At 47.2% G+C, this 23,125-nt stretch overlaps 1 protein-coding gene across 3 annotated transcripts in view; it reads left to right on the forward strand.

Annotated features, from left to right (window-relative positions):
- Window positions 1-23,125, forward strand: part of SLC25A37 (solute carrier family 25 member 37) — a 111,694-nt gene that overhangs the window by 52,999 nt on the left and 35,570 nt on the right. Inside the window, exon 1 of one of the 3 annotated variants that reach the window (XM_012435272.2) lies at window positions 15,226-15,456. The exons of 1 other annotated variant lie outside the window; for it this stretch is intronic. In XM_012435272.2, the coding sequence (XP_012290695.1) occupies window positions 15,241-15,456 (216 nt within the window). In that variant the 5' untranslated portion in view covers window positions 15,226-15,240. Of the gene's footprint in view, window positions 1-15,225; window positions 15,457-15,987; window positions 16,135-23,125 lie in introns of those variants that run through there. One more of the 3 variants, XM_021665127.2, reaches the window with a different exon arrangement.

Here is a 23,125-nt window from a genome sequence, read left to right on the forward strand (position 1 = left end):
ACCTGAGCCCTGATCCCGGCTCTACATGGTCTTGTGTAAGTCATGGAACCCTCTGAGTTTCCCCAGCAGTAAAACCCACTTCCTGTAGCTTAGTGCTGTCTCTGGAGTTTCTGTCCTTCTTCCTTAGATTTAGAATGTGGCAGGCCTTTAGCAAATTGCTTGAGAACTTGTAAGTCTGGGTTTCCTTGTTTGTAAAATGAGGACTATGATAGTGATGTCTCGGGGAATGGTAAAATATTAATGAGATAGTTCATGTTTAACGTAGTACTTACACACTGAGCGCTCAACAAATGTTCAAAACAGGCAATTAAAAACTCAAAAATTAAATGGGGCCTTAAGGGCCAACCCATCTAACTTCTACCCAAATTCAAGGATGTCCCTACGTTTTCTTTAACCTCTGCCTCAGCTCATTTGGTGCCATTGTCTCACACGGCAGAGGCTCATTTGTTTGTTTATTTTTTATTAACCCATTAAAGCCTAGTGTTCCATGATTGGCACACTAAGCATGTGGGAGTTATTTATGTCATACTGCTCAAGGTCATGGCCAAGGTGTGACTGCAAAAATTCAAAACATTGCATAACCTCATGCGTAAATGGGTTAAAAATCTAATTTTTAAATTTTTTATTGTAGCAAAATACAGACAACATAAAGTTTACCAATCGAATCATTCTTAAATGTACAATTGAGCAGCATTAAGTACATTCATGTTGCTGTGTAACCACCATCACCATCCATCTTTAGAACATTTTCATCTATAGACTAAAACTGCACCCATTAACACTAACTCCCCATTCTCCCACTCTCTCAGCTCCTGGAGACCCCCCACTCTATTTTCTTTCTTTCTTTCTTTCTTTTTTTTTTTTTGAGACGGACTTTCGCTCTTGTTGCCCAAGCTGAAGTGGAATGGCGTGATCTCGGCTCTCTGCAACCTCTGCCTCCCGAGCTCAAGTGATTCTCCTGCCTCAGCCTCCCAAGTAGCTGGGATTACAGGTATGCACCACCATGTTCGGCTAATGTTGTATTTTCAGTAGAAATGGGGTTTCTCCATGCTGGTCAGGCTGGTCTCAAACTCCTGACCCCAGATGATCTGCTCACCCCAGATGATCTGCTGGGATTACAGGTGTGAGCTACCGTGCCCGGCCCCCACTCTACTTTCTGTCTCTATGAATATGACTGTTCTACGTACCTCATGTAAATGCAGTCACACAATTTGTCTTTGGCTTATTTCACTTAGCATCAAGTTTTCAACTTTCATCCATGTTATAACATATGTCAGAATTTCATTCCTTTTTAAGGCTGAATAAGATTTCATTTTAGGTATAGAATACATTGTGCTTATCCATTCATCTGTTGATGGGCCCTTGGGTTTTGAAATTTTGAGAATTTCTAACTACTAGTTCCTTCTTAGAGGGAACTAAAATTTGCCTTTCTAGGACTTAGCCGTCACCCCTCAGCTGTGCCCTTAGGCCCCACCACACCAGGGAACCCTTCTTCCCACAGAAATCCCTGGATTTGAAGGGAGATCCTCAATTTCCACCCGAACTCTTCAAAGGCTGAGAAGTTTCACTGACTTTTCATAAATTCCAGACTCATTGCCTTTGTGGCTTAAGTCTTCTGACCCACTTCAGTTGACTGATGTCTTTCTGCAAAGGAGTCATTGTAAACTGAGCTGACCTCAGTTATGCTGGAGAAGTTGGGCTAAATAAAATATATTATTAACATTAATTTCACTGGTTCCCTTTTACATTTTTAAGGCGTCTACTAGAAAATTTAAAATTATGTATATGGCTTATAACAACCTCTTTTATCTTGACTATTAATGCAGCTTAAGAATGCATTCTCCTCTTTTTGGCAGCCATATTTCATGGATTTATTTATTAAACAATTTTTATTGAGTGTCCTGTGAAGATGAGGCAGCTCAGTGTAGTAGTTTAGAAGTTGAGCTCTGGGGCCAGGCATGGTAGCCCATGCCTGTAATCTCAGCACTTTGGGAGGCCAAGGCAGGTGGATCACCTGAGGTTGGGAGTTCAAGACCAGCCTGACCAACTTGGAGAAACTCCATCTCTACTAAAAATAAAAAATTAGCTGGGCTTGGTGGCTCATGCCTGTAATCCCAATCCCAGCTACTTGGGAGGCTGTGGCAGGAGAATTGTTTGTACCTGGGAGGCAAAGGCTGCCGTGAGCTGAGATTGTAGCATTGTACTCCAGCCTGGGCAACAAAAGCGAAACTCTGTCTCAAAAAAAAAAAGAACCTGACCTGTGGTGCCAGATTTCCTAGGTCAGAATCCAAGATCCATCCCTTGCTATGTGCCACTATATACATTTCCTAACTTTTCAGGGCCTCAATTTCCTTATCTATAAAGTAGAGATAACAGTAGTACCCACCTCATTGAGTAGTTGTGAGGATTAAATGAATGAGTGCCTATAAAACACAGAAGAGTGCCTGGCACTCAGTGCACTCTGGGCTCTTTGTGGTTTGCAGTCTAGTGAAATGGTCAAACCACCAAACCATTATGTGACAACTAGAATTTATTCATGGACAAAGGTGTAATTAAAAGATAGGTTTTTATGTAGAAACTAACCTCTGTCAATTACACCACAGGATACAAAGTCTTATGATGAGAGAATTCAGGATGATATAGGAGTACCAAACATTTATCCACTCGTTTATAAAAATAAATACTAGGTTTCTACCATGTCTTAAGGACTGCTGTAGATTTGGGGAAGCATCAGGAAACAGATCGAAGTTCTGTCTCTCCTGAGACACATTTTACTGGGGGAAACAGACAATAAATACACACAAATAAGCAGTAAATAAAACCATAAATAATCCAATTAGACATTTAAAAAGAATACATACAGTTATGCTATATATTGGAAAGTGACACTTTGGAGGTAGAGCCGGCATGATTCTTGATAGATATAATTTTCTGTGTGAAAGATCAGGATTCAAGAATGACTGCAGGCTTTTTGGCTTGAGCAACTAGAAGCAAACCTGTGAGGTCAGGATGGCTTCCCAGAGGAGGTGGCCTCAAAATGGGGACTAGAAGGAAAAGTAGTAACTATCCAGGTGAAGAGAGCCAGGGAAAATTGTTCTAGGAGCTGGAGTTTGTGCCAAGCTTGAGGGCAAGGACAGTGTCATGTGAAGTTTTATCAGCCTAGGAGTGCTGAGTCTTGTCCAGTAAATCCCTAGTGTTTGGGATTTCAGGGTAAAACATGTTTTTTTTTTTTCTTTTGAGACAGAGTTTCACTCTTGTTGCCCAGGCTGGAGTGCAATGGCATGATCTTGGCTCACTGCAACCTCTGCCTTCCGGGTTCAAGTGATTCTCCTGCCTCAGCCTCCCAAGTAGCTGGGTTTACAGGCATGCGCCACCACACCCAGCTAATTTTGTACTTTTAGTAGAAGTGAGGTTTCTCCATGTTGGTCAGGCTGGTCTCAAACTCCCAACCTCAGGTGATCCATCCACCTCGGTGTCCCGAAAAGTGCTGGGATTACAGGCATGAGCTGCTGTGCCTGGCTTAAGGGTAAACTTTTATACTTTTAAAAATTTAAAAAATAATTTTGAATTTTAACATTCTAAGAAGTGACACCCCCTAGCCTTGTCTTCTAAGAGGTTGATAAATCTGCATCCCAGGACATTTTCTAGTAGTTGACTAAAAAAAAAAGGTTGAGTTGAACCCAACTCAAGGACAGAGTCCCGTGTCCCACCCTCTTCCTGCTGATATTGTCACCATTAATCAGACTTCTTGGGGTGCAGCAACAAATGGACCAAACTATCATAGAAAATTACATGGCCTGCAGTTCTCCAGCTTACTCCTTAATAATATCCCTAAGAAGGAAAGGAGATAAGATAGCTGAAAGTGCTGGAAAGTTATCAAGTTGCCATTTTTTAGGGTGACTTGACCACCAACTTCCGGGAATGGAGACACACCGAAACTAAGTGAGTTCACTGCTCTCCTAGGACAGTGACACGACAGAGGGGAATACAGCAAAGCTACAAGAAGGCACTCTGTGTATTTCTACCCGTGTAAATGTGCTCGACTGTAATGTCCTTGTGCCTGGGTGAGTGCACACGCCTTTTAAGAAAAGCATGGTTTACTTGTGCCAGATGGATCAGTATTGAGACTGCTAATGCCCTTAAAATAACTTTTATGGATGTGACACAATTGATGAGAATTTGAATTGATCTATATCTTAAAATTAAGTTCACTGAACTGAGCAAGTCATGTTTGTGTCCTGATTTTATATACTTGCATTTATCAAAAAGATTTTGATTTTTGAGAAAAAAAAAAAAAAGGAGGACACCTTTTTTTTTTTTTTCTTTGAGATGGAGTCTTGCTCTTGTCACCCAGACTGGAATGCAGTGGCGCAATCTCAGCTCACTGCAACCTCTGGGTTCAAGCGATTTTCTTGCCTCAGCCTCCCCAGTAGCTGAGATTACAGGCACCTGCCAGCACGCCCAGCTAATTTTTGTACTTTTAGTAAAAACGGGGTTTCTCCATGTTGGCTAGGCTGGACTCAAACACCTGACCTCAGATGATTGGCCTTCCAAAGTGCTGGGATTACAGGCATGAGCCACCGTGCCTGGCCAGAGGACACTTAAAAAGCAGAAGTAACTGCCTATTAAGAGACAGCTCTTTGGTGAACATAAACATGCTATGAAAAATGTCTATGGCAGGCCGGGCATGGTGGCTCATGCCTGTAATCCCAGCACTTTGAGAGGCTGAGGCAGGCAGATTGCCTGAGGTCAGCAGTTCAAGATCAGCCTGGCCAATATGGCGAAACCCTGTCTCTACTGAAAAATACAAAAAGTAGCCAGGCGTGTTGGTGGGTGCCTGTAATCCCAGTCACTCAGGAGGCTGAGGAAGGAGAATTGCTTGAACCGGGAGGCAAAGGTTGCAGTGAGCTGAGATCATCCCAACTGCACTCCAGCCTGGGCAACTGTCTATGGCAACAGTAAGTGCTGACAAATATTAGCCAAACACTAAGGGGAAATTGACATTTTTGCATGTATATATCACTAATATATATATCACGTACCTTCTGTAATTTCTCATTTAGTTCTGTAATGTAGGAATTCCTGTGCTAATTTTATAACTGAGAACCAGACTCAGATGGCAAGTAATTTTTCCAAGGACACACAGCTAGGTAGTAGGTGGTAAGTCAAGAGTTCTGACTTCAAAGTTTACCTTTCCATTCTCTGCTTCTTCCTCAATCAATTAAACAAATATTTATTTTTCTCCAAAATATATAAATATTTCTACGTTTATAGTTATATATTGACTTATAACATATGTTATAAAAAGTGTAGAAATCAGCTGGTTGCGATGACTCACGCCATTAATCCCAACACTTTGGGAGGCTGAAGTGGGTGGGTCCTGAGGTCAGGAGATCGAGACCATCCTGGCCAACTTGGTGAAACCCTGTCTCTACTAAAAATACAAAAATTAACTGGGTGTGGTGGTGCCCACCTATAATCCCAGCTACTTGGGAAGCTGAGGCAGGAGAATTGCTTGAACCCGGGAGGTAGAGATGCAGTGAGACGAGATCGCGCCACGGTACTCCAGCCTGGTGATGGAGCGAGACTCTGTCTAAAATAAAAGTGTAATCATAAGTGTCCAGTTCAGTGAATTTCCACACTGTGAACATGCTGAATAAAAAAACACCAGGATACAGCCAGAATCCCAGGAAGTCTCTCATGTTCTGTAGCCACAGAAGTAATGACTATGCTGGTTTCTAACACTATCAATTGGCTTTTTCTGGTTTTGAACTGTATACTAAAAGAATCATATTGCCTACTATTTTGTGTCTGGCTTCTTTTGCTTAACATTGTGTTTGTGCATTGAACCTGTTGCTGTCCAAAGTTGAGAATCATTCCTTTTTGCTGCTGTGTCACATTGCATTGTGTGAACATACGGCCATTTATTTATCCATTCTGCTACTGATGAACAGTTGGGTTGTTTCCAGTTTGGGACTATTGTGAATGGTGCTGCTATGAGCATTTTTGTGAACGTCTTTCGGTACATGAGTAGGTGTTCCTGGGGTATAGATTAGCAGTAGAACTGTGAGTCATCGGTCCTGTGTTCATGCACTTGACTAGCTATCGTCAGACCGTTTTCTAAACTGGTTGCATCAGAGCTGGTTAGTTTTGAAAACTGGACTAAAAATAACACTTTCTGATTATGTTCACCAAATGTCCTGATGCTTGAAAATCTGTCCTGAGTAGGCACATTTCTTGGGGAAAACTGCTACGTAGCATCTTGCTACATAGGCAAATTATATGAATTGCCGCATTTTGGCTCAACTGAGAAGGATGCATTTATTACATCAAGTGGGACTCTGAAAATGAACAAAGCAGAATTGAGAAATTCGCAGTGTGTATGTGGCTGAATTTCCCCGTAGCCTGGAGCTTTGATGTAGGAAAAAGGTACCATCCAGCCCACTCTAGCACAGTCACATTGGGAGCCTGGGACTCCATCTACCAACATAATAGCTGAAAGGTTCAGCCTGGGAGCCTGAGAGGACGGGGAAGATCTGGCTGCTCTCTGAGGTCACTCCCAGGATTCCTCTCTGCTACCCTATGTTTCTGAACGGGACTGTGAAGACAGACCACCAAGTGGTGATCCTTGTTAACCCTCTCTCCTATCTGAGAGACTCTCAGTGTTAACTCCGCCCCTGCTTTGGTAGGTGATAACCTGGCCACCTTTGCACATATTTTTCCTGCAAATTCACAATCATTCTGCAATTGCCCCTCACCAGCAGCTGAAACAGAGGTCCAGACTCGAGAGACACATATGACTAAAGTCAGGAGAGACTAGCCAGGCATAATTAGATGCTGTGGACAGAGAAGACACATGGAACCCAAATGGAAAACCACAATGGTTGGTGCTTCCAATTGCAAATGAGCTGCTTCTTACAAGGGCAACTCTTGGGAGCAGTGGGTATTTATTTACTCGATCCTGGTCTGTCTCCAAAGCACATGCTTGTTATTTTTATGCAATATCATCTCCATTTTCTTACAGAGAGGCCTCTTTTCTGCTGAGTAGTCTATTTGAGGCATGGAAATACAGCAACTTTGCTGCCTGAAGGATCGTGGTCAATGAACTCTCTTACTTACTGTGCGTAGAGCTCAGTACAAAACTCACCTGGAGAACTTGCAAATGTGGCCATGTACTAATGTGCTGTGTCAGGTGAACCTGGCCAGAGTGGAGAATTAATGACTATTGATTTTTACAGAGCAGGCATCTGAGATATGACAAATGATAGCAATAAAGGAGTTTTATCGGCCTCTGAGTTTATTTCAAAGGTGAATAAGTGAAAGGGTATTGAATGACACACCCGGGGTTTTATCCCAGCTCCGCCACCAACCACTTTGTGTCCTTGGACATGTTACTTTACTTTGGATCTCTGTTGTCCACCTGTAAGGAAGGACTTATAGACTGTATCATACTCTAGTTCTCTTTGAGATCTCCAGCTTAGTAACTCCATATTGTCCTAAGAAAGGTAGCCCCCTGGCAGGGTGTGGTGGCTCACTCCCGTAATCCAGCAGTTTGGGAGGCCAAGGTGGGCAGATCACCTGAGGTCAGGAGTTTGAGATCAGTCTGGCCAACATGGTGAAACCTCGCCTCTACTAGAAATACAAAAATTAGCCACGTGTGGTGGCACGTGCCTGTAATCCCAGCTACTTGGGAGGCTGAGGCAGGAGAATTGCTTGAACTTGAGAGGTGGAGGTTGCAGTGAGCAGAGATCACACTACTACACTCCAGCCTGGGTGTCAGAGCAAATCTGTCTCAAAAAAAAAAAAAAAAAGGGGAAAGAAAGGTAGCTCCCTAATTTAATGTTTATGACATATACTTTGGAAGAAAAGAACATGCCACTTTTTTTTTCTCTCTTTTCCACTAACTGTGTTGAGAACCTGCAGCTCTGAGGTACAGCATGTTCTTTCACTACCTGGGAATCACAGAAATCTGCAATATTTTAATGCTGTCGTATAGGAAGATGAAGCTTTTTTTCAAAGAAACTCCGACTCATTTAATAATATGTACTGTTTATTCATTGTGTGTATTCAAGGAACTTAGAGTGTAATGGGACTGCTAAGAAATGGCTTCCAGAACTGCAAGGTAAAGTGCAAGGTTCTAAGAGCTGTGGGAGAGGCAGGCAAGAGCTCCAGGGTTCATCTTACCTTTTAGCAGTCAGAGAAGGCTTCATGGGAGGTGAGGTGTCTGGGATGAGAAACGAATGCTGAACACCATTTTAACAAGATATAAAGAGAGACAAGACTCATAGGTTTAGGGACATAGTTTTGGGGATGACAAGGAAGGTCTGGCTATAATTAGGGTGACCCTATGTCCTGGTTTTCCCAGGATAGTCTCAGCTTCTACCTTCTGTCCTGGTGGAATTGTTAACAGTGACCCTTTTCATTCTCAAAAAGTGTCCCAGTTTGAATGACAAATTACAGAGTCACATTGTACCTATAGATGATGCTGTCTCAGAGGCTGGAACCAGATGTGGCTGATAGTATCTAAGAGCCAAAAAAAAAAAAGAGAGAGTCAGAGAAGACTCTATGCTTGGCTGCAGGTTGGTAAAAAGGAGGTAAATGCAAGGGGAAGAACGGCATTAGAAGGAGTTGGTGGCCAGGAGCGGTGGCTCACGCCTGTAATCTCAGAACTTTGGGAGGCCGAGGAGAGGGCATGGATCCCTTGAGGCCAGAAGTTTGAGACTAGCCTGACCAACATGGTGAAACCCCGTCTCTACTAAAAATACAAAAATTAGCCGGGTGTGGTGGTGGGCGCCTGTAATCCCAGCTACTCGGGAGGCTAAGGAGGGGAATCACTTGAACCTGGGAGGCAGAGGTTACAGTGAGCCAAGATTGTGCCACTGTGCTGGGCGACAGAGTGAGACTCCATCTAAAAAAAAGAGCAGGAGTTGGTGATTGTGAAGAAAGATGGGAAAGGCAGAGCTGGAGGGGCCTGCACACCAGTGAGTCCAATCCAGATCGTCATCTCACAGATGAAGGACTGAGAGAAAGGGATGTTAGAACAGGAACGCAGGCCTCTTGGGGCCCTTGCCTCTCCCTCACTGGACTGAGTTGAATAGTGTCTGTTCCCCGCACGCCATTCATGTCCACCCAGAACCTGTGAATGTGGCCTTACTTGTGAATACAGTCTTTGGAGATGTCATCAAGTTAAGACGAGGTCATCCTGGATTAGGATTGGCCCTGAATCCAATATGACAGGTATCGTTATAAGAAGAGGGAGTTTGGACAGACAGAGTCACACAGGGAGGGTGCCACATGGCAACAGAGGCAGGGGTCGGAGTGATGCATCTACAAGCCACGGAGTGAGCAGAAGCTGGGAACTGGCAGGGGAGGGTCCTCCAGGACAGCCTTCAGAGAGAGCACGGCCCTGCTGACACCTCCATCTTGGACTGCTGGCCTCTAGAAAAGCAAGACAATACATTTCTGTTGTTTAAGGCCACCCAGTTTGTGGCATTTTGTTAGAGCCGTCCCAGGACATGAATATTGTATGCTTTCTGAGTTTTAGGAATATTCAGGTAGAGCTGCCGGGAGGCACATGAACACGTGGGACTGGAAGGAGGAGGAGCTGGGGTTGGTAACTGGGGCATGGGAATGGGAGAGATGACCAACGGGAGGACAGGACAGCAGCTGCCAGGACCCGGTGGTGGGGAGGGAGGAGAGGGAGAAGGCAGAGGGGGCAAGCGGAAGTGAGGAAGGGATTCCAGAAGAGGCAGAGGCAGAGGCAGAGAGGTTCATGCTGGGAGGAGCAGCCAATGTGGCTGGCACGCAAAAATTCCTGTAGAAAACTGCAAGGGTTGGCCGGGAGCGGTGGCTCACGCTTGTAATCCCAGCACTTTGGGAGGCCAAGGCGGGCGGATCACGAGGTCAAGAGATCGAGACCATCCTGGCCAGCATGGTGAAACCCCATCTCTACTAAAAATACAAAAAAATTAGCTGGGCATGGTGGCGCGTGCCTGTAGTTCCAGCTACTTGAGAGGCTGAGGCAGGAGAATTGCTTGAACCCAGGAGGCGGAGGTTGCAGTGAGCCGAGGTCGCGCTACTGCACTCCAGCCTGGCTCCTGGTGACGGAATGAGACTCTGTCTCAAAAAAAAAAAAGAAAACTGCAAGGGTTAAAAACTGCCATGCAAAGCTGGTGGGCGCCTGTAATTTCAGATGCTCAGGAGGCTGAGGCAGGAGAATCACCTGAACCTGGGAGGCAGAAGTTGCAGTTAAGTGAGATTGCGCCACTGCACTCCAGCCTGGTGACAGAGTGAGATTCTGCCTCAAAAAAAAAAAAAGAAAGAAAAGAAACTGCCACTCAAAGGGTTAAGGACCGAGTGCATTAATAACAGAGGAGCCAGGGAGATTCACCTCCTGAGAACTTCCGGACGGAGGAGAGACGTGGGGCACTAGCTTAGGTAAGGAGCAGGGAAGAGAGGTGCTATTAGGTGTGGGGCATCAAGTGTATTTGTGGAACTAGGCGAGGAGAGGGAACAGTGCAGATGTCAGCTTTTGTGGTGGCCCAGCCATGTCATGTGGCATGATGATGTCAAGCAGTAGAGTCTGAGGGCACCAGGGCACAGGCAGGCTCTTGGAAGGCAGATCAACACTTCTCTCTCAGCCCACTGATTACACCCCAGCTCTGACCCTTGCCAGTCACCACTCATACAAGGATTCCTGGTAAAGTGAGGCAGCCCTGTGTTCTTCTATCTGATGGCTCTTTCCCATGTCTTCTTCCTTTGACTTGGAGTTTGAGAAGGAGGCTAGCTTTTGCCTCCATTTATTCATCCATCTCATGGGCAGACTCATTTCTGTGTGAATCACAGATAGATTTAGAAACACAGCAGTGTCCCAGGAAAAGCAAGGGAATCTGGGACTATAGGGCAAGACCTGTATGAGGGACAGAGGGACTGTGTGCCCAGAGTCCTTTGAGGCCTTCCCAACATATGCACTCCACTTAAAATTACCCGGGATGTGGATGAGAGTCCATTATAAAAAAAAACAGGCCAGGTGCAGTGGCTCACACCTGTAATCCAAGGACTTTGGGAAGCTGAGGCAGGAGGATTGGTTGAGTCCAGAAGTTTGAGATGAGCCTGGGCAGTATATAGTGAGACCTCGTGTCTACAACAAAATTAAAAAAATTAGCTGGGCATGGTGACAAGTGCCTGTAGTCCCAGCTGTTCTGGAGGCTGAGGTAGCAGGATCACTTGAGCCCAGGAGTTCAAGGCTGCAGTGAGCAGCGATCGCACCACTGCACTCCAGCTGGAGTCACAGAGCGAGACTCTGTCTCAAAAGCAAACAAACAATACACACAAGCCAAGAAAACCCACAAAACACAAAAGACCAACAAAGACTGAAAGCACACCACACCACCAGGTGCCCTAGTTGACATAATGCTAGCTTCATGGCCAGGGATCTTCTCTGTGACACAAAGCAGAGGAGTGCTGGGACCCAGGGAGAGACCCAGCATTGGCTAAATTATAAGTAGGGTAGTAATGTACCTGTGTGTTTCATGGAGCAGTTTGATGTCAGAGCTAGAGCAATTCTTGTGAAAAAAGCAGGCTTGGGGAGAAGGCCTGAACCTCTTTCCTCTGCACCCCTCATTTTCTGTCACCTCTTCTCCCAACCCTTCATGAGAGCTCATGGTCAAATATATATAATTCAAATATATACTCTTCCAAATATAGAGTCTATTTTCTCTATATTTTGTTCACTATGTGGTATGAATGACCGAAGTCTACAGAGGAGGAAGCTCACCAGAAACAGGCCAGAGTCTCACAGCTAGTACACGCTGGAAGCAGGGCTTGCACAGTTCCGTGCCGCCAAGTCAGGTGTTTCTTGCCCTGCACATTCTACAGCTTCCTCTTTCTAAATGGAGCTTGGCTTCCAGTTAGGCCAGGGCTGCATGATGACATCTTCAGAACTACAACGTTCAGGAACTTTACGAAAGACTCTGATAGAAGCAACAAGTCATTCTGAGCCTCCTGGCCTGCCCCTAGGGAGAGGCCCAAATGAGCTGCCACTCCTCTGCTCCTGGGTCGCCATGTTCTTTCCTTTCAAAGACAAGAGCTGTTCCCTTCCTGATAGCAGTGTGGCCCAAGCGCTGGGTTATGCTGTCTGGGATGCCACCCTCTCCCAGCAGGCCTTCCCTAGAGGTCTAGGAGCTGGACTGGCTGCTGCCTTCTGACATCCGGGATGGCTCCTTAATCACTGTGCCCTTTCGCTGCTATACACAGGGGAGCAGCACCCGGGGAGGGGTGGGGCACAGACCCACACTGCCAAACTGGCTTCCCAAGGGAATGGCTACCTCTGCCGTGGCCTGAAAGGCAAGGAAGCAGAAGGCCACCTACAAAGCCACGATGCAGGGATCAGGAGGCTGCCACTATCACTGCTGCAACCCCTACTTCCATAAATACCTCTCAGCATCCATGAATCTGGTGACCAACACTGCCAAGCTGTTGCAGTAGAGAACCCACTGCCCACCCCAACTGTTCCTGCCTCAAGTGTCTCTGACCTTGCTGGGCAGCAGAAAACATCAAAGAGCAGGAAGGGAGCTTCATCTCACGCTCACTTTCCAGATCTTTCTAATTCATCTATTGGCAGAATATAATTCATGACTAGACCCTTGGCTGCAAGGAAGTCTGGGAAATTTGGCTTTACATGTTCTGGCCACCGCAGTCCAAGGAGGAATGTAAGATGCTAAGTGCCAAACCACCACATCTACCATACGTGGGGAGAAAAAAATATCGAATGCTTCTTAAATAACAAATAGTCCAAAGAGTTTCAACTGGTTGTAACATTTATTTAATGAAATTTTTTTAAAAATCACATCTGTGAAGATTATGGGCATATTCCCATTTGCCAAGAATTCTCTTAACCATCAAAAGGCAACTTCTTTCCACTGGTATTTCCATTGCAAAGTTCAGAAGGTTTCTCATCCATTAAGAGGTGCGTGCATATATATATAAAATATATATCTTATGCATATGTATTATATATAATATAGGTGCATATATAATATACATATATAACATATATAATATAGGTGTATATATATGTACATAAATGTATACATGTATACATAGGTGTATATATCATATATGCAGGTATATATATTAAATATGTACAAAATATATAGATATGTGTATATATATAAAATGTATGTATATTTTATATATACACATGGATATGAATGCTGAGAGGCTAAGTAAAAAATACATTATATATACACATATCTATATGTTTTATGTATATACTTAACATATTATATATGTACATATCTATATATTCTATATCCTATCTATATATCCTACATAAATGCCCATACCTATATTCTATACATATATACTTCTATATACAGATGTGTGTATGGATGTGTATACATGGTATCTATATCCTAAAAACAATGATTTTTTATTTTTAAATTATAGAAATAACATAAGTATTATTTAAAGTCTGAAAAATAAAGTCAAAGCAGTTGCCTATAATCCTCCACCACTAGCGCAGTAACCACACACTCTTTCCCTGTGCACATTTACATCTTTGTGAATATAAAGGTTATAGAATTTTGTTTTGTTTTCTCACCTAACCTTACATTATAATCATCATCCATGTTGTGTAGTGTAAATTCCACTTTTAAAGGCTGCATAATATTTCACTAATATTATGCAGGCATCATAATTTCCTTAGCCATTCCCTTCTGGTTGAATATTTAGGTTGTTTCCAATAATTTACTGCTATAAGGGATGCTTTGAAGAAGAGCTTCATGTGTATTTCGGTTTTTGTCATGTTCCCAGAAGTGGGGCAATGGGTTCTTATAGACTGCGTAAAGGACATCCACTTAAAAATAAGGATTAACAACTTCTGATCAATATTTCTTAAAAATGACTTGACAAAAGTAGTTTTTCTTCTAGCCATCACAGAGATGGCCAAGTGAAAACACAGAGCCTGTTTTCAGTTATCACATCCTTAGCACTCATCTTGCCAGCTACTATCTGCAGCTACCAAAATCGGGGAAACAGTGCCCTTGGCCCTGATGCCTCTATTGACCTCTACCGATGCTCTCATTACTGTATCTCAAATCCCTAAGAGCTGCCTGGGATGCTGATCAGGGTGAGGGCAGAGAGCAGGCTCAGCATCTTCAGGGTTTCCCCACCCTTTCGTATCTCAGGTCCCAGCCTTCCTGACCCGAAGCCTTGTCTAGATAAGGCAGGGAGGCCCGGGTGCCTAGAAGTTGATCAGCCCAAGTCATCTTAAGCTCTGGAACATGCAGTTTAGATGAACACTTCCAGAGGCAGACATTTCCCTCTCCTACTTTCTGATTTCTCCATCTTCCCCCAGACTGGAGCAAAACAATATTAAAGCAGCCTGGGTTATGGAAGAGGCCAGCTTAGGATGACTTTTAAGAAGTAGGTGGCCACAGTCTTAAGACAGGCAGGGGCAAGGCTGTAAGATTTTACTCTCAGTCAGTTCCACACTCCTACTGTGAGACCAGGCCTCTACAGACCTTCCGGGCATATCCAACCCAAAGAAAATTTCCTGGAGGTGCCTAGAGGGGCTCCCTCCTGGTCACGCCTGACAGCCTTGCTGGGTCCAGGGCAGGGTGAGTTCGTCCTCTCGGTAAGAACAAGAGGAACGAATTTAGCTTTGCATTATGTATTTTAGTTGAGAGAAACAATTTCGAATGAATGGGGTTCTCTCCCACAAAGAGTCTAGAACGAGACCCTGAGTTTTAACTTCAGGCCTTAGGAACGCCGAAGCTCGCTGAGCAATTCTGTTTGCAAACTCACCCGCCCCGGGGGTGGATTTTCCCCGAGCCACTGTCATCCATGCCTCCAGCTCTGGGCTTACCCCACTGCAGCCCCTCCCCAGTGACCTCCCCTGCCCCTCGCAGACCAGCCCCATCCTCAAGATAGTACAACTTCCCGGGACACCCCACGAATCCTCTCGCCCCCGTCCGGTGACTTGGAAATTTGCACGGGACGGTGACGTCACATAGGGAGGCGGGTCCCCACTGTCCCGCACACCAATGGCGCGGCGGCCGCCGGCCTCTTGGATCCTGGTGATTGGTGTCTCGGGCCGCTGTGCTCCACCCCAGCCCGCCATGGCGTCAGGCGCCGCGGTCCCGGGGAGGTGGCTCCCACTTTAAGAAGTGAAGTTTTGCGCCCCATCCCCCTCCCTGCCCACCTCCTGCAGCCTCCTGCGCCCCGCGGAGCTGGCGGATGGAGCTGCGCAGCGGGAGCGTGGGCAGCCAGGCGGTGGCGCGGAGGATGGATGGGGACAGCCGAGATGGCGGCGGCGGCGGCGGCAAGGACGCCACCGGGTCGGAGGACTATGAGAACCTGCCGACCAGCGCCTCCGTGTCCACCCACATGACAGCAGGAGCGATGGCCGGGATCCTGGAGCACTCGGTCATGTACCCGGTGGACTCGGTGAAGGTGAGGCGCGGGGGGACTTCGGGGACGCAGCCAGAGGAGGACGAGTGCGCGCGCGTTTGCATCCCGCGCGCCGGCAGCCTGGAGCCAGCGCCCCGAAACTGCGCTCTCCCAAGGACCGCGGCGGGCCGGGGTCGCCTCGGGAGCCGCTTCGCGCAGCCAGAGCGCCGCGCCTTCCGCCAATCCCGCGTGGGTGCCCGGCCCGCGCCCAGCACCGCCCGCTGCTCCCGCCGCGTGCCCAGCCCCGGCAGCTGGCTGCGCTGCGGCCGGGGAGGCGGAGTGGCGAGCACCGCTGGCTTCGGCGGCGATGGGGCCCCCGGGGGACGCGATCGATTCGGCTTTGCACAGTCTAACCACGGGCTGCCCGGGGCCGCTCACACGTGCGCGGTTTCCTAGGGAGCTCCCCGAGGGGAAGCCCTCACCACGCTCGCGCTGGGAAACGTGTGGCCCTGGCAGGGCCGCGCGCCCTGAGGACTTGGTGTGTGGCTGCTACTCCCCTGGTTATTTCGGGGACTTGGGGCCAGCAGGACTTCTCTCGACTCGTGGCAGCTCTTTTGGGGATACCGGTTCGGTAACGGCCCGTGGGATCCCCTTTCTAAGGGTTCCTGCACTTCTTTCCCCGACTTTGGGCCACTGAGGCGCCCGGGAGGCAATGACGTTTGCCTCTCCTTTTGCTTGCAGGTAGGTGGGTGGGCTTGTGCCTTAGAGCCCTTGCTATGGATTGTGTGATAGGCACTCAGTTTCCTTTAAACCCTATCCCTCACTTGCTCAGGTAGTTTTAACTGCATTTCTTTAAGGAGGCAGCTTAGCAGGTGGGTTTTGCCTGGTAGACTGAGAGCTGCCCAGAACACCCCAGGGCCCGGGGATAGAGTGGTGCAAGAAGTAGTGCCAGTATTGGAGGTTACACATTGCACTTTTATAGGCATAACTCATCTAATTCGTGCAACAGCCCTGGAGGTTAACAGTGAAGAAACTGAGGCACAGAGAAGCGAACCGATGACCTTGCCCAGGCTCCTGCGCCACCTCCAATCCTCTGGCTGCAGCTGCAGTGTGGTTTGGGGGATTCGGAGGCCTCACTAGGTGGCAGTTATTTTGCAAGGCAGGTCCCACAGAGGCACCCACAGCAGCTGTATCTTGTTGCTGATTCAGAGCCTGCATGAGCAGGTATGATGGCCGGAAAGTCCAACTCAGAGGATTTTCTCCACTCTGGGCAGCTTGCTTGGAGCTGGCAGTCAGTGTCTGGATGGGCACAAGTCCAGTGGGGAAAGACATGGGCTTCCAAGGTGCTCCTGGGCCTGGGCCATGACCCATCTGTCCCTCCAGTGTCCCAGTGGGGAATTAGAGAAATGACTCTCATCTCCAGGAAAGACACTAGACTGATACCAGGTGGCATTTGTATAGGAAAGAATCCCTCAAATGTAATAAAATTCTCCATGATTGAAGCTGTTGTCTCAAGTGCTCTGGGCAGAGTCTGCGGAAGGTTAGGAGCAAGGAGGTGTTATTTGAGCAGGCCTTAGTCCTACTGGTGTCTTGAGATGAACGTTCTGTTTGGGAACCCCACAGCGAATTCAGTTCAGAGTCTCTTTTTACCTTATTTTTAGGATGAGAAATAATTAGTTGTGCCTTCTGAGCACCCTTTGCCCCTCTCAAGAGGCATTTCTCACATATTGAAATTGTGTAATCTGTATTTGGTTTCTCCTTGCCCCGTAGATGTTGGTATGTTTTGATTCAGATGTCACTTGTGTACTTAGTTTCCCCAGCAGTTTTCACCTGTGGACAGGTTAACGTGGTGTGAGTGGTAGAAGGAGCCAGTCTAGTTTTCCTAGACAAGTCTGTAAAACAAGGCATGGGTTAGCTAATCAGTGAGGTCTTCTAAGTTCTGGGATTCTAACTGACGCCAAAACCTGACCCTTAGGGGCTCTTCCATGCTGAAGTGTGCAGGTTGGTTTTGAGGCTGCTGATGAATGCCAGGGTCTGCCAAGATCAGCACAGTTGCCTGCGCATCATGCGGAGAGAGGGATGCATCCTCAGTCATGAAAAGGCTTGGGGAGACCACACCTGTGTTTCTCTTAAGTATTTTGGATAATGGAGGAGACCTGGAGTGACTGAGTCAGGAGACCTGGGTTGGGCTTCAGGCCCTGCTGCTCACTTGCTTCACGCCTCGGGCACTGTTCTGTGTCTTAGTTTTGTCACTATAAAGTGGGGACAGTGGACCTGGTCTGTGCTTCTCCACATTTTTAACCCACGCCGCATTTCTTGGAACACACAATGCCAGTCATCCTCTTTTATGTTACTTGAAATATCAAAAGATTACAGATGAAAACAAATCCATGGAAATTGGACCTTGAAAGAGAGAAAGCATTCTCCAAATTGAAAGGCACCCATTTTTAACTTTGATTTTGTAACGGCAAATAAGAATGTTGAATCAGCTGGCTTTTTTCTGTCCTAGGTAGTGTGGGCTGTGGAACTCTGTGCTGGTCACTTTCAACCCTGAGCCTCATACTACTTATTTCGCAGTTCTAAGTGCCAAGTCGGCCTGGTGGATGCTTCCCATTATAATATTAAATTTGCTTGTTCATGAGGTCACACCTCACCTCCCCGGTGTCATTTTAACGAGTGATGTTTTTCACACAGTGGGCCATGACCCATTAGTGGCCTCTGAATTAAAAAAAAAAAAAAAAAGAAGTTATTAGTGAGAGTATAAAATACGAGTGTGTAGTAGGAGAAATGTTGAAATTCTGTTTGGGTTGTGTTTATGTCCCTGAGTGCATTTTACAGAAGTTTAAATGCACTTCTAGCTGGGAGTTCATGTCAAAAATATATGAAAACTACTGAACCTGAGGCTCTCTTATGTCTCTGGAGCCTTGGCAGGCAACACGGAGATTATGAAATGGGTATTTGGAAGACCTTTGGCAGTTTTCCTGCTGCTTCCTGTGTCTTCCTCTTTCACTTGGTCCTCCCGTGGTGGGATGTGAGTGTTCATTCATCCATAAAGGGCCAGGCTACTGGGACCTTTGGCTGCCCCCGCGGTGATAGTGAGCAGCAAGGCGCTACCCAGGGAGGGAGTATAGGGTCTTTGCAGGGCTCTCGACAAATGGTGGCAATGACTTACTCCTCTCCAGGCGGGGCTTGGTGGCAGGTTTTCCATGAGCCTCTTTCTGATGTTCCAGAGTGGCAAGGGGCACTCGGGGTGGATACAAGGACCCCTGGTCTGGTTAGGAGAGCTCAAGACTTAGGGAGCATGCCAGGTGGGTGGAGGAGGAAATTCCAACCAGATTAGGCACACCACTTGGAGACCATGCCGAGTCCCGCCTGGGGAAAGCAGAGGCAGAAGGAAACAGGAAAGATTTGAAACCGGGGGTCTTCCGCTGACCCTTGCACAGAAGCTTCTTTTGCTTTGCCTGTTGGGGAAAACCCTGCCCGTAACTCTCCTGCGATGAGCCCTCCTTCCCAGGTTGGTGCACCACTGAGTGTTCACTCTAGGAGCCTCCTGGCTGAGCTTATGGAGTACATGGCCAGCCTGCCCCGCTCAGCATAGCATTCCTCAACTTCTGACTTTTCTCCTCTTCTGAGTTCTCTCCTGGCTGCAGGTGGACTGGGAAGAAGGGTTCCAGGGGGCAGTGCAGGCAGCTGCCAGAAGCCCCTCCCACCCACTTCATTGCTTTCCAAACAATGGCAGTGAGGTCCATGCCATTCAGCTTCAAAATGTCCTGAAATCCCAAATTGCTCCAGTTCCTGGGACAAAATTATAATGATTTTTCTCTCTCCCTTCTTGTCTCCTCTCCTTCACATCCCCCTGCTCCCTTCTTTTCTGTCCTTCGATGAGAGGAGATTTTCTTAGAAGGTGAATTTGGAGCAAGGGGTATTCATGAACCGCAGTCCTGTTCCTTGTTTCATGAACCCCCAGCCTGCATGCTGATATCCACGGCCATGGCCTGCACCGCTCAGGCCTGCCCCGAGGAGAGTGGGAACCTCATCCACTTTCCTCTGCCCTAAATTGGTGAGGGCCAGGCTCGGACGTGGTTTGGAGGCAGGTGCCCAGGGGTTCTGTGAACAGCAAAGAGTGGCCTCAGTTTGTTAGTGGGGAGAGGTATTTGGGGTTGAATGGGAGGATTTAATCAGCTGCTTTGCTTAAAGCATACAGGGGTGTGCACCTGGGGTGGGGGATGTGTCTGTCACCTGGAAGGGAGGAATGTGCTTCCCAGACCTTTTCCTGGCTTCCATTTGGACACATTTCAGCTGCACGTGGCCCTCTCATTAAAGATGACTTTTGTCCCACCTTGGAGCAGTGTCCAATCTTGGGGAATCAGTCTTACTTTCCCCTTTTTTTCAGTCTTGGGCTCCTGACCCCCTTTGACTTCAGGGGGTTACCTTTCTCTGACTCATCGGATGACCTCAGCTGCTGGTGTGGAAGCCCTCAGCATCTTTCTTGAACCCCAGAGCTTTCTGGCTCTTTTCCTGTCTCTACTAGTACTGAACCTTTTCTGGTGTTTTTGTTTTTAATCTGAAATACCAGCTGGCATGCTCCATCCATGCTGGCCACAGACGTACTCCTGTGATCATGGTGTTGGCTGGACCACATCAGAAGGCATGGCTTTGCTGCTCCCATGCTCACCTTGAATGTTTGCATCTGACTTTTGTCGTAGGAGGGGTATGTCCAATCTCTTTTTCTTTTTTTCTTTCTCTCTCTCTCTCTTTTTTTTTTTTGAGATGGAGTCTTACTCTGTTGCCCAAGCTGGAGTGCAGTGGTGCAATCTCAGCTCACTGTAATCCCTGCCTCCCAGCCTCAAATGATTCTCCTGTCTCAGCCTTCTGAGTAGCTGGGATTACAGGTGTACACCACTATGCCCAGGCTAATTTTTTTATTTTGGTAGAGACAGGGTTTTACCATGTTGCCCAGGTGGTTTCAGACTCCTGAGCTCAGGCGATCCACCTGCCTCAGCCTCCTAAAGTGCTGGGATTATAGGCGTGGCCTTTTTTCTCTTTGAGACAGGGTCTTGGTCTGTTTCCCAGGTTGGAGTATAGTGGTGTGATCACAGCTCCCTGTAGCCTTGACCTCCCAGGGCTTAAGTAATCCTTCCAGTTCAGCCTCCTGAGTAGCTGGGACTACAGATGCATGCCACCAGGCCTGGCTACTTTTTTGTATTTTTTGTAGGGGATACGGGTCTCACTTTGTTGCCCATACTGGTCTTGAACTCCTGGGCTCAAGTGATCCTTCCACCTTGGCCTCCCAAAGTGCTGGACTTATAGGCATGAACCACCCTGCCCGCTTTCTTTTTGTTGAACTGGAAACCTTCCCTCAAGCTCCCTCAACCTTCCCTCAAGTGCCTACTAAGATGGATTTCGCACCCTTGAAGAACTATCTTGGGGCAATTCAGATTCCAGTCTTTGATTTACTGGTTGGGCAGGCACTTTGCTTCTTTGAGTTTTTGTGTCCTTACCTGTAAAACGGGGATAGTGATTTTCTTCCTGCTTTCTCTTTCCACAGGGCCCACTGGAAAAATGAGGGAGATGGAAGAGCCACTGCTTCTTTCCCTCTTCCATCGTTTTTCCAGTGGGCCCTGTGGAAGTTCCTTGTTAACAAGCTCCCTTACATCTTCCCCGCTTTACCAAATGTTCCTTCCACTTCCCCCTCCTGGTAGAAATCCAACTTCTCTTGTTAAGGGTTAGGAGCATGGGGCATTGAGCCCAAACCCCTGGGACGGGGTGCCATTTCCCAGTTAAATGTGACCTTGGGCAAGTTTCTTAACCTCTCTTTGCCGTTTCTCTCTCTGTGAAAAGGAGAAAAGATGGTACTGATCTCCCAGGGTAGTTGTGAGGGTTGAGTCCTTGATGCACTTCACCTGCCTGGTACATGCACAGAATAATGGATACTCTCTGATGTCTGCTTTTCATCTTCATTTTCATCATCATCAGCAGCATGATTGATTTGAATGAGTCACTTTCCCTCATTCTCTGAGAACTTTGGCATCTGATGCTCAGACTTCACCTCTACAGATCCTGTCCTCACCCTGAGGACAGTCCCTCTTCGTCCCCACCTGACTAAATTCCAAATCTTTCTATTCCTTACACCCCTGAGTCAATGGCCTTTGCCTTCATGGTGCCTTGACCTAAAGCAGAACCTTCCACCTCTGAGATCTTAAATTCAGATGTCTTAGATCCTGGACCCCAAGATTGACTGCTGCAGCTGCTGGGGCCCTCAGTTCCTCTGCCTTCGGTTCTTCCAACCCTGGCTTGCTCCATCTGGGTCCTGGACAGCCCATCTGTCCCTTGGGCAGCCAGGCCCTTCAGGGGACATTCATACTGCATCCAAGGCGCATGCTCCCCGACCTCAGCTCTGGGCAGCTGCTTGCATCCTTCACAGGGGTCCTGTTGCTCCTCAGCCCCCCACCTCCATTGTTGTCAGTCTCAGTCTGCCATCTTGCTTCCAAGTCATAGGGAAACCAGGACCTCGATCAAACCTATCTTCCTGTCACCATCTTTCCAAATTCTCTTGCCTTCCACCCCCACTGTAAGGGAGCAGGTGTCTTCATTTCTCTAAGGTACATCAGTGTGGCAGAGAAGGAAGATGTGTACAAACCACCCTGACACTTGGATTTGAATCTGGCTGCAGACCTGGGCACATTACCTGACCTCCATAAGCTCAGGTTTCTTCTCTGCAAAGGGGAATATGAATACTATGAATACTACGTTAGTCTGTTTTCATGCTTCTGATAAAGACATACCCGAGACTGGGTAATTTATACAGAAAAAGAGGTTTAATGGACTCACAGGTCCACGTGGCTGGGGAGGCCTCATAATCATGGTGGAAGGCGAAAGGCACGTCTTACATGGTGCCAGATAAGAGAGAATGAGAGAACCAAGTGAAAGGGGTTTTCCCCTTATAAAACCATCAGATCTTGTGAGACTTATTCCCTACCATGAGAACAGTATGGGGGAAACAGCCCCCATGAATCAATTGCCTCCCACTGGGTCCCTCCCACAACATATGGGAATTGTGGGAGCTACAGTTCAAGATGAGATTTGGGTGGGGACACAGCCAAACCCTATTAAATACCAAGAGCTATTTGATAGGGTTGTTGTAAGAATTAAATAAGGCCACATATGTAAAGTTCTTGCTGCAGTGTGTGGTGCCTGTGTTGTCAGTAAATGGTGATGGTGATGTAATTTTTGTCCCCTCACTCTTGAGTGACCCAGTTCTAGGATCTTCACCCTCCCTACTTGATTGAGCTCTTCTAAAAGTGCTTCTACAGATCCAAGCCCAGCCCATACCATCTTAAACAAACAAACCCCAGACTTCTCACCTTGACCTCACATGCCCTGCAAATGTCTTCCCGTAAACAAACTGTTGGCCCTTTTTTACCTCCTTAAAACAAGTGTTTTGAAAGAACTGTTGACTCTGGTCTCTACTTCCTCACCTGCCACCCCTGCTTCCTGGCTTTAGCACTGCCCAGCTGAAGGCTCACAGAGGCTCTTGGCTACCCATTGTCTTCCTGGCCCTCCTGCTGCCTCTGTCCCTGCCAAGGAACAGAGAGGTTGGCCCCACGATCCTCAGTTTTCCTCTTTGGGTCCGGCTTTTCGGCAGGAATTTGCCTCCCCACCTCATTTCTCCCCAGCACATGTGCCTCAGTTTCTTCCTAGGTCCTGATGGCTCCCAGATCACTGTCTGGGG

This window comes from Aotus nancymaae, unplaced genomic scaffold (assembly GCF_030222135.1).
Source record: "Aotus nancymaae isolate 86718 unplaced genomic scaffold, 86718_ANA_hifiasm-v0.15.2.pri h1tg000079l, whole genome shotgun sequence".
Lineage (NCBI taxonomy): Eukaryota > Metazoa > Chordata > Mammalia > Primates > Aotidae > Aotus > Aotus nancymaae.